General features: G+C 33.7%; 1 protein-coding gene across 1 annotated transcript in view; it reads left to right on the top strand.

Annotated features, from left to right (window-relative positions):
* The window catches only part of vex (somatomedin B and thrombospondin type 1 domain containing protein vexed), an 87,060-nt gene extending 76,666 nt beyond the window's left edge, over nt 1-10,394 (top strand). Inside the window, exons 4-5 of the mRNA XM_081974997.1 lie at nt 7,367-7,443; nt 9,560-10,394. Of these exons, the coding sequence (XP_081831123.1) occupies nt 7,367-7,443; nt 9,560-9,774 (292 nt within the window). The 3' untranslated portion in view covers nt 9,775-10,394. The remainder of the gene's footprint in view (nt 1-7,366; nt 7,444-9,559) is intronic.
* Nucleotides 10,395-12,015: the final 1,621 nt, after the last annotated feature.

Raw genomic sequence — 12,015 nt, 5'->3', positions numbered from 1 at the left:
AAACACTATATAAAAACGTATTATGTAGACTGACGAAGGATGTGAGTTCTACAATAGTTAATGTAATGTTGTGTATTTCAAAAAATAGGAAATCTAATTGTCACTTTTCTGTTGTAATTGTCAAAATAACTCAGTTATTGATTGAAATTGTTAAATAATACCTCCCTTATTTTGTGTTAACATATACAGGACAAAATAACTAAGTAAAAACTGTTAAGTTCAGATTTCAGATAATTTGTTCTTTCTTTGTGTGTCAGTGTAACCGATCTATCAACTATTCAAATGGTTTAGTAACAATTTAGTCTGTTTTAACTAATTATGTAATTGTTTGATATATTTACTGTACAGGGTGTCGCAGAGACAGTGTTACAAACTAGTATATAACACAAAAATAATACAGTTAAATGGGTATTTATTAAGGTTTTATTACAGGTTTAATTAACTTTTACAGTGTGTGAGATATTGAAGAAATATATGGGTGTTATACACGACAAATTCACCTAAGTGGATTATTTTAATCTAACTTACAGGTGGCACCATCTACACGGCATACCCTAAAATAAACTAAATCTGAGCTGTGGTTTAGGAAGGAGTGTTTCTCCAAAAAGTATTCTTGACAGTGCCTCCCTCCTACCATTCTCGAGATATTTATAGTTACATTCTTAGGTGTATATGCACCAAAAAACCGAATTAAAAATATCTCCAAATTGGCCGATATGTTATACAGTGTGTCCCAAATTGCTTCTACATGTATTGAAATCTCGAAAACGGTAAGAGCTACAGAGTCGGTTAAATGGGGAAAGTTTTAGAGAATTTTATGTGATACTTATTTCCGGTTTTCGAAATCAAATTATCTTTCTCCGTTTTCCGGAAAATTGGGAAAACGTCAGAGCATGCATTTTAAACACTCTTTAACAAAGCCAAAGAAAGTTTTAAAGCTAAGACATTATTAAGACACTTTTTTACGTAGAACACGATGACGTAATTAGAAAAAATCTATTGTGATTGGTTTCCGAGATATGGATGATAACTTATGGCCGCCTTCAAGATGGAGTCCTCCATATCTCAGAAACCAATGACGATAGATTTTTTCTAATTACGTCATCGTGTTCTACGTAAAAATGTGCCTTGGTTTCAAAACTCTCTTTGGCTTTGTTAAAGAGTGTTTAAAATGCATCCTCTGACGTTTCCCCAATTTTTCGGAAAACGGAGAAAGATAATTTAATTTGGAAACCGGAAAAAAGTTTCACATAAAATTCTCTAAAACTTTCCCCATTGAACCGACCTTGTAGCTCTTACGGTTACAGAGATCCCAATACATCTAGAACCAATTTGGGACACAAAAATAATGTACGTCATTGGTCCTTAAAACAAGGAATTTCAGTAAAACACGTTAAATTCACAAAACATTTCTTTCAGAATAACTATGAATGACCAAAGTTGCAGTTTTATTATGCTAAGTCTTGTTTGTAGTTGGTGATTTGTCTAACCTTTTACTGTGTTGAGTAATATTAAACATAAATTTAAAAGAAATGGGTGTCATACATGTCTAAATTATGATACAATATACAATTCAGGTATGTAAATAATAGTCACTAACTTTTTCTGTTAATATTAATATATTGTGACAGTATCAGTAAATTAAATATAACAGACAGTCATTTAATTAGGTCGCATTTTTAAATACCGACCTCGTGTATATAATCTGGTATGAAAACAGACACGCAGTTTACAAATTAAATCAAAATCGAGATTATTTATCCGGGCGCAAAATTGCATTTAGGTTATTTATTGTCCGTGTCATTCTACGTGCACCGAATAAATTGTCGATATTATCGGATTTAGCGGGGACATTTTTTGGAAAATAAACTCCGGATATATACTGTAGCTAAAACGCGGATCAAATTCGAAATGAGCGTGTTAAATTTGCTCGCGATATTTATTACGCTTTTCGAATTTATTTTTCGCCCCCGAAAAACCGTTATTAATACGAAAACCATTCGTATTCGGGAGCCGAGAAGCGGGCGAGCAATTAAGAACTGCCACGCCATTAAATTTGGTTTGCCTCCTCACAAAATTCCCATCTCTCCTTCAGGAGCTTCGCTAATGTGGAGTGCACGACTGGAATCGGTCGTAATATTTCGAGCATTCTGGAAACGAACAAATTTATTCCCTTTATAACACCGTAGGAATTATTGCAATGCGGTTCTGTTTTTTTAACAATTTTTCTTAGAAGAGTATAGAGAAGCTGTGTCGATTAATTTTTGATTTAAACTGAAATTAGAACATTTTCTCTCTCTAATATTTGAATTTCTAGACCATAAAACTCCAACATTTCATACAGTCGAGTAAGACGATGAGTACCTATTTACTCTGCATTTCTCACTCCATCGAAGCGATTATTCCGCGATTCTATAGAGCACATATCGCGCGGAAAAATAAACCTCAAAGGTTTCAGAGAGTTTCGAAAGTGAGTTCAGAAGTCGAAACGGCAAACTTCGGAGTATCGCAGAACGGAAAACGTACAATTTCCACTTCAGGTCCCGAGTTCGTAGGACTTGACGTTGATAAATCGACTACGACTTTGTAGACACGGTCCCAGGCCGCAAATTTTCCAACTGCATACAGTTAAATGCAAATGTGGTCGAGACGGCGTCGGAATCGGAAAAACAAGCGAACGGTGCGCCCTTTTTGGGGTGGCCCTTATCGAAGTTCGTTGCTCTAGAACGTCATAAAGGACCCATTTACGACCCCGTTACGCTGTAAGTTCCGAAACTATGCACCGCTAGAATATCCGTCTCCTGTAAGACTGGAAGGGAAAGTATGATTTAATGCGGAAATCTGTCAGCCAATAAGGAAATTGAGATATTAATCATTGGAGGCTCTAAGGAATTTGGGTCGAAGCTGATATTATAATGTTTTATAGGGGGAAATATAAAGTTATATTTTTATTTTCTAGCCCTTAAAATATTCTCATCTAACCTAACCTAGGAAATTCATTTTTTTTTTGGTATTACAACATTTTCTGACAGTTCCATAATGCTAAGTCTACTTTGGTGCTTTTTTGACCAATAAGACAATAAGACTGTTCCTCGACCATATCTCGGGAACCGTTCGTTGTATGATTTTGGGGTAAAAAATTTTTTAGGTAAATCGGCCATGAAGATTTGCTGGAAAATATTTTCAAGTTCTAAAAATGACCACCAGAGGCCGTAACTGCCATCTTAAATTTTGAAATAGCATTTTCTATAAATTTTGCACAATAAACTAGAGTTTTTTTTTCCTCATTTTTAAAGCGAACCCATTTATCTATCATTTTCGTAAAAAACAAATTTCTGTTATTTCAAAAACAAAGATTGATTGATTTTTGAAAAGAGCATTTCTTGGGTAATAAGAATCAACCAAAATATAGATAATTTAGTTGAATCTTTCTGCGCCAGGGGGCTACTTTTGACACCATGACTCAAATTCCGAAATTAAAAAAAAAACAAATGGAATGATATGACTTTTTCTTTATGAAAATGTAGCCAAATAACATCCAAATAGGCCAGTGAAAACCGTTTTTCAAATTCTCGTTCCTAACCTGAAATATTGAGAAAATGAGATTATGAGATATGGTCGAGGAACAGTCTTATTGGGTCACCCGGTACATGCGGTCAAAAGTGTCACGTGACCACTGTGAAAACTGGTCAAAATAAATCAATAACCAAGCCATAGAGAGAAAGTGGCAAGCACGTGACCAATTCAAATATCAGGTTACCTTTGCTAATCACATTAAACAAAGATAAGTCTAGTAATCTTGTCCGATGTTGCCAGCGCAGCCAAAAGCTGCCACTTTGACACACGAACGTTAAAAATTATCAAACTAAGAATACTTTTATGTGATTATTATTTGTTTGTTAAAATTCCGTTTAAAAATCTAAAACGTCAAAAATGAAATAAATAAACGTCACAAATAATCAGGGCCAATTGACTGTTCTGTCATTAATAAATCATTAATGTCATCTCTGACACCGACGTACTGGTGCTATTCTTGAAAAAACTTGCTACCAGTAGCAACGTCACAGCTGCCATACCAAAGTAAATTCACCAATCACCGCACCATATTAATTATAATAAATATTATAATTTTTCCTACTGATTTTGACAGTTGGGACATAACTGCCAATTTGGAAATTAGTTTGTGGTCACGTGACTACTTAGTTCTGTAATCATCTGTTTATAGTTAATAATGCTTCTTTTACTAACATTTGCTACATTGCGCTTAAAAGCAACTTAAGCTAAGTTGTGTTTAGACTGTATAATTTTTTTATCTAATGTGCGCACTTTGTATAATTATTACAGCATTTACAAATAAGGCAATAGTAACAAAAAAAATGTAACATTAAAAAAATAACCTCAAAAAGTTTTAATGTAAACAATTATTAAACAAATCGTAGTAGTAAATAAATAAGCGCTTAATAAAACCGCAATAATCTGCCGCCGAGTACAATTCAATTTAATATTTAACTCAATTAGCATAAATAATAATAATAATTTCGGAAATGCGGAATTGCAACTCTCGTTTGCGGTAATTAATGTGAATGGTTTGCGCGCCCGTACAAGCTTTCGCTGTGATTTATTATCGGGGACAAGCCGCATCCAACTACGTTATGATAATGATTCAGTGACATGAACGCACCAGTAGCGTCACTTTGTTTTTATGACGTTGACAGTTTGTGTGTCAACTGACCATAGAACTTTAAAATACTAGATAGGTGATACGGTGGTCGGTCCCAAGGTGGTAATTTTTTCTCTGCGGAAATGTTCTTTCGCTTGTCAAACGCGAGTAGCCAAAAGAAAATTTCAAGGCAATTCCCAGTCGATATCGGGAAGTTCGATTACCCACGAGGACGCCACCTTTTTTTCCTCAAACTTTTATTGAAAACCCTTTTGTCGGTCCGGCTAATAAAAGTTTTCCGTTTCATTGCGTTTTAAGTGACTTTCTGACCGAAACAAGACAACAGAAAAAAGAAAACGATTATGTTCTGACCGCAATTCGGATAATGTATGCGATTCCATTATACTCAACGAGGACGAAAACTAAATAAGCAGACGCCACATTGAGGAAATAAACTTTTCAGTCGGATCGGTTCATGAATTTTAACTATTCCATTTGAATGTTGAGCTCTTGTCGCTGTTGCGTGTCCTTCGAGGCGTTTTCCTAGATTAGGCCTTATTTATTTGCATCATCGTCGATTTTCCTTCTTCTCCTTTATGAACTTGTTCGGCATGTTGAATGAAACCGATTATGGTTTTCAGTCGCTAATGGAGGTGGAACGTTAATTGTTACTTTGCCTTTTCAGAACTTATTGACATAATTATGAAAAATTTCTTTAAAAGTCAATTGGAAGTCGAAAAATGTTCCTTTAAAGAATATACAGCCTACGCTACTGAATTATTAGCCCCTAGGTTGCTTATTTAATAATTCATAGCATACAAAACAATAAAATTATTTATTATTGTACAGGGTGTCCTAACTATTTTTTAAATTAATGGTAGAAAATAATTAAACTTCCACTCTAAAGTTAAAAACGCAGTAATTTCAAGCATTCAAGTGTTGTCATAGACACAAGAAATAAATAAACGTCACTTTTGACAGCTGATGTCAAAACCTGAGTCAAAGCCAACTTGAATAAAAACAAAAAAAGTGTAATATCTCAATTATTTTTAAGATTAACAATAGACATACTTGCATTGTAGTAAACGACATAAAATGGCACAAACAAAGTTATACAGGAGTGGTAAATCCAAAAGCGACCATAGGAAAACCGTGTAACGGACAGAGAAACGTAGGTAATTGCATGCACGGGAGAAAGACAGAAAACGAAAAAAATATCAAGTAGGCCATAGTTTTAGCGCGCTGTTGCCAAACGCCGTTAGTATTCAATACCCTCGACAAACTTACTCACGGCGTTTGGCAACATCGCGCTAAAAATATGGCCTACTTGATATTTTTTTCGTTTTCTGTCTTTCTCCCGCGCATGCAATTACCTACGTTTCTCTGTCCGTTACACGGTTTTCCTATGGTCGCTTTTCGATTTACCACACCTGTATAGCCAACTGTAATTTCAATTTAAAATAATAAAGTTAGGTAAATTTTTGTGAAAACGGAAGACATTAGCACTAAACCCAGCACGCCACTGGATTCACATCAAAAAAGTGCCTTGAGAATGTTTTTGTTTCACTTTTGATATTTTAATCAACAAAAAAGTTGAGGAGTTTTCAAAATGGTCGAAATTTGAAAAAACGCCATCTAGCGCCGCAAACTGACAAGATATCGAAATACATACAAAAATCGACCTCTAGACATGTATACTAGTTTTTTTCTATCTATCCGGAAAATGGGGTTTTCCTGTCAAAAACACTCTAAATCCGGACACCCTACATAATTATGATTGTTAACAAAATTTTCAAAACTGTAATAATAAAATAGTTTTTGTTTTCAGATTTGTTACAGTATTTGTAAACATTTTTTGCAATTTGATATTTTTATTGTATGTACACGTGCAGAATTTCCATAAATGTTTGCACAGTGAGTAGTGTGTGATTGGCCAGCTTTTAGCTTGTTGCTTTTTCTTGACCAATCACAAACTACGAATTATAAAATCCAGTATTAAAACGTCAAAAATTAATATTTATGTTAATGAAGATCGCAACAGTCGTTAGTATTTAGTTTTAATTTGCTTGTAGGCGTCTGTCTACCTTATCTTACTGCACAGAGTAAAAATTACCAGACACATTCCACTTGCAACTACGTTACAGTAATGATTCAATGTCAAAAACGCTGATGACATCGTTTTGTTACATTATCATGACAGTTTATGTTAAGGTCATCTGTCAACTGGTGTGTGACCATTGATCATAGAACCTCCAAGATTATGCTAGATAGGTGACACTATTGATGGTATTAAAACACATTTTGACGCTTGTTTTACACCAGATCAACAAAAAAATCCAACTTTGTAATTACAAGAAACAAGAAATACTACCGCTCTCGAACTTTGTGTACCAAACAAAAGCTTTGCTCCACCTTTGATGACTGAACCCTTCATATAGTAATTAGTCAGAGTGGATAGACAAGTGTGCAAACGTTCAAGCTGAAGCTGAATAAACATAAAACTGGGAAATTGCTTTCCAGATATCGCCATCTTTCTTTGTCTAAGACGGAGATTTGTCAAAGGGAATCTTATTAAACTGGTCGAGAAAGTGTGGCGTGCACTGACTGACTGAATTAATAACTTTAAAAGAACGACTCAGGAAAAATATTAAATTTTTGAATCTCTTGAATTAAATTTGCTTTAATTAAAAAATTATATTTTTTTAGGTATTGCGTTGAGTTTGAAATTCTGAAAGCATCGAAGGCGTGCAGAAAGGAAACTAGCTACAATGCCCTTCAAGAAGGTAAGTTGTTTATTTAAAATTTCCCTACCCACGTCACTCTGAAATAGGGCTAACCCTATATTTCATTTTGATAGCATCAAGACGAGGGATCTCATAAATTATCAGTTCAAACAATTATTGGAAGTTTGACTATGATTTGTAATATTACAGCAAACAAAATCCAGTTTATAAATTATTCAAACTCGATCCCAGTAAATTATTCTGTAAAGTTTTGATAAGACGATGTGCTCTTTCCGATTTGATGGAAAACATGAACTCTACCTGCGTTTTCTTTGTCGTAACCTGGATACTCCTGAATCTTTTATATGAAGAAGAGCATATTGAGGTGATTTATGGGATTCATAAATTTCGAAAATTCGATTTTCCGTTCGCTTTTCTCGCGTACAATATCAGTGCAGACGTGATACAAATCAGTCGCGTAGGATAAATGGGTTTAGGCCCTTTAACTTGTCAACTGTTTTTTTTTTTCATATTTCGTTCGTACGTCTCAATGTTTTTCAACTTTTCGGTACAAGATAAACTTTCATCCGTTCTCTCAATTTGCACGGCAAACTTTCAATAACTTATTTCCATTTCGTCGAACAACGAGCCAATGATGGCGAGATTAAAATTTACAGTCCATTTGAGCGTATGAAACGCCGGTTACAGATCATTAAATCGCAATTCTCTAAGCGTGAAAATTTTGTTATTGATAAAGCCTTTTTTCTCTCGAGGAAAATCGTTTTCTAATTATTTGCAAACTCGGTCGTTTTTGACTTACTGCAAACGAACAAATCTTCGCGAAATTACACAGAGACTAGCACGCCACTTAAGGTTTTAGATCCACTCGGGCACGTTTCTTAAAGAACCCTTCTCGTTTTCTACCTTTTTTGGTAAAAGGGGAATTTTCTGGTATAATCGACTTTCCATTGTTTTAAAACCATTTCAAAGTTGAGAGATGTACTGCCAAGTGACTGTCTTTTAACCACCCGTTAAATTGACAATCAAAATCCTATTTAATTTAAGATTAATGAAGACATTCTAATTCAAGTAAATTGTATATCAAATAATTTTTCTACGTTTTTCGTTTGGCTGAAACCCAAAACAGCTAAGGCAGCTAAATCAGGGAAACTCGGAGGACTTACTAGGGATAATAGAGTCAAATTGTAATGCATCATAATTTTTTTAGCATCAAAAATTGTCATAGTGTTTTATACAAAGTTTAGAGAGTTTGTAGAATATTTAGTGTCATTTCGATTCTTCATACGCTGTTTAACATGTTTTAGAACTTTGGTAGCATATTTAGTTTAATTTCGATTGTTTACACACTGTTCAGATGTTTTCATACACTTTTCCAAATGATTTAGAACTTTAACAGCAATTTTACTTAGTTAACACAATGTTTCTTGAAATTTACACGTTCAACAATACGATTAGATGATTTTGAAAATTTTAAGATTGTTTCTTTACATAATTTAGACTTCTGGCAACAAGGTTTACCAAATTGAGCTAGTTGCTAGTTGGTTGAATTTAGATCGTTCATACTCTGTTTAGACATTTTTAGACGCTTTTCAATATGATTTAGAACTTTAATGTCCTTTAGAGTTTAACCAAACCATTTTGAACATTTTTGGACCCTTTTCTCACATAATTGACACTTTTGGCAACAAACTTAACCACGCTGATTCGGTTGATAGCATTTAGTCAAATTTAGACTCTTGACACACTGATTAGACAATTTTCCACATGATTTATAACTTTGTCAACAAGTTCTACCAATTGTACACAGTTGACACTATGTTTAAGTATATTTAGACTTTAGACAATCTGCTTTGACGATTTTGAATATTTCTGCATATAATTAAGAGACTTTCGGCAACAAGCTAAACAAGTTTGAGACAGTTGAGAGCTATTTAGGTTAATTTAGACTCTTCACACACGGTTTAGACAAGTTTAATAAAATTCATACGATTAACAAAATATTTGACAATTTTACACATTTTGTAGAGTCTTTTTTTCACATAATTAAGTTATTTGACAAGCTTAACCAATTCAGCACCTAGTTGATAGCATTTTTAGTCTAATTTAGACTGTCTGCATTTTTAGATAAAATCTACTTAAATTCTCATTCCTTTAGGTGAACGAGTATGCATTCGTTGTGAATCGGAGGCCCTTCACGAAAACATCGGATGGCGGTGTCAAGGACATGGCGTCGAGGGTAGAATCACCAGGTGGTCAGCATTGTCCGCACCCCATTGTCATGGTAAATGGTTGAGGGCAACCCAAGAACCGGACAGATCATGCTTGGACCGTGCTTGCAAATCGACCAATACGACTTTCATTTTTGTTTAAATTTGACTGAAACCAAAATAATCGAAGGGGGAAAATCAAACTGAAAGGGGGAGGTTAATATAAACTGAATCAGTCGTTTTGTTTAGAGCCTGAGTCCGTGGCACGTTTTCTAGTTAGTTCATGTTTACTTTAGTATTAACAAACCGGAACTCGATGATGTTTCGGTTGTTTAACAAATATTTGGATGGATGTTGAGCACAAAATTACACAAGTTGCTACTGCCATCCAAATCGTCTATGCATTTTTTTGTACTTTTCTATTTTTAATATTTTGTTGTATCACTAACCAAAAAAAAAATATCTACATACATAAATGTACCATTTAACATAACATAATAGATTTACATGCAGATTATTAGTGTGTGGTAGATTTGCGGACGGGTTCTCGCAAAGCTTTAACGAGGCCGGCTCGACGAAACGTTGCGAAAACCTAAGTTAACACTATTATCATTGTTATTACACGTAGCGTTTAATAATAACTAATGTTTTTACTAACTGATGTAAATAAACAAAAATATTTTTTTCGGTAGTATTAATAACCTATATATTTTGTCAACACATATCAAATCCTTAAAAAAAACAAAATTTGCATTTGTTAAATAAAATTGTCCTTATAAAGTATGTTAAATAGTTTTATTAGTGTTTTTTTTTGACTCATTAGAAAATATCTTGACATAATTAAAACATATAGTAAAATTATTCGTGTGTAATGATAGTAGAAGTAATTTGAGTAAAATACTATAGACAAGGTGTTCTTCTAGACAGCAATTTTGACAATTTTAATTCAGTAAAAGGCTTCATGGTTGTATTTGACAAACAAGAATCTCTAAGAAGGCTTCTAGACAGGAATTCTAACAATTCTAAGACAGTAAAAGACATCCCGACTGTATTTGACAAACCAGAGTCTCTAGAAAGACTTCTAGACAGCAATTCTGACAATTTTATTACAGTAACAAGCTTTCTGGTTGTATTTGACAACCAAGAAAATCTAGAAAAGGCTTCTGGACAGCAATTGTGATAATACTATGACAGTAACAAGCTTTCTGGTTGTATTTGACAGCCAAGAAAAGCTTCTAGTAAGTAATTTTGACAATTTTAATCCAGTAAAAGGCTTCCTGGTTGTATTTGACAAACCAGAGTCTCTAGAAGGGCTTCTAGACAGCAATTCTGACAATTTTATTACAGTAAAGGACTTCCTGGCTGTATTTAACAGACAAGAATCTTTAAAAAGGCTTCTGGACAGCAAATCTGACAATCCTAAGACAGTATAAGGCTTTCCAGTTGTATTTGACAAACATCTTTAAGAAGGCTTCTAGACAGGAATTCTACCAATTCTAAGACAGTAAAAGGCTTCCTGGCTGTATTTTACAAACAAGAGTCTCTAGAAAGACTTCTAGACAGCAATTCTGACAATTTTATTACAGTAACAAGCTTTCTGGTTGTATTTGACAACCAAGAAAATCTAGAAAAGGCTTCTGGACAGCAATTCTGATAATACTAAGACCGTAACAAGCTTTCTGGTTGTATTTGACAGCAAAGAAAATCTAGAAAAGCTTCTAGTAAGTAATTCTGACAATTTTAATCCAGTGAAAGGCTTCCTGGTGGTATTTGACAAACCAGAGTCTCTAGAAAGGCTTCTAGACAGCAATTCTGACAATTTTAATACAGTAAAAGGCTTCCTGGTTGTATGTGGTAAAAAAAGCACACACACAGACAATGGCTCATTACTTACAGGTTAGTAATGGGTGTTATTATACAGGGTGTCCCATGACAAAAGGCAGCGATCAATGTCGTTGATATTATTAAACAATCTTACAAATATACTTGCCAAATATAATTTTAAGTTCAAAAAGACATATTCAAGTTAAAAACATTTTGACATCATTTGTATACTTTTATTTTACAAACAAACAAAATTTATTCGTGCTTACACAAAAGGTTTACACACGTCATAGTCAATGAATTTGATAATATAAAAATATTAAATCTATATAATGCTTCATTTATGTAAATACTTATAGCTAAAGAAAAGTCATTAATGAGAAAAATCAGAAAAGTCATTAATAAGAAATTCATTGATAGAATAGAATGATTTAACAATCAAATATTCTTTAATTTTTGTTTTAAATTGCAGAAAAGGTAACATTTTTATGTGAGATGGCAACAGATTGAAGAATTTAGGACCGTAATAAGATATCCCAGTTTTCAATTTATGAATTCTACAAAAGTCCGTATATATATT

This window comes from Ips typographus, linkage group LG3, assembly GCF_016097725.1.
Source record: "Ips typographus isolate SLU linkage group LG3, UJ_Ityp_2.0, whole genome shotgun sequence".
Lineage (NCBI taxonomy): Eukaryota > Metazoa > Arthropoda > Insecta > Coleoptera > Curculionidae > Ips > Ips typographus.
This window is presented reverse-complemented; position numbering and strand designations above follow the sequence as displayed.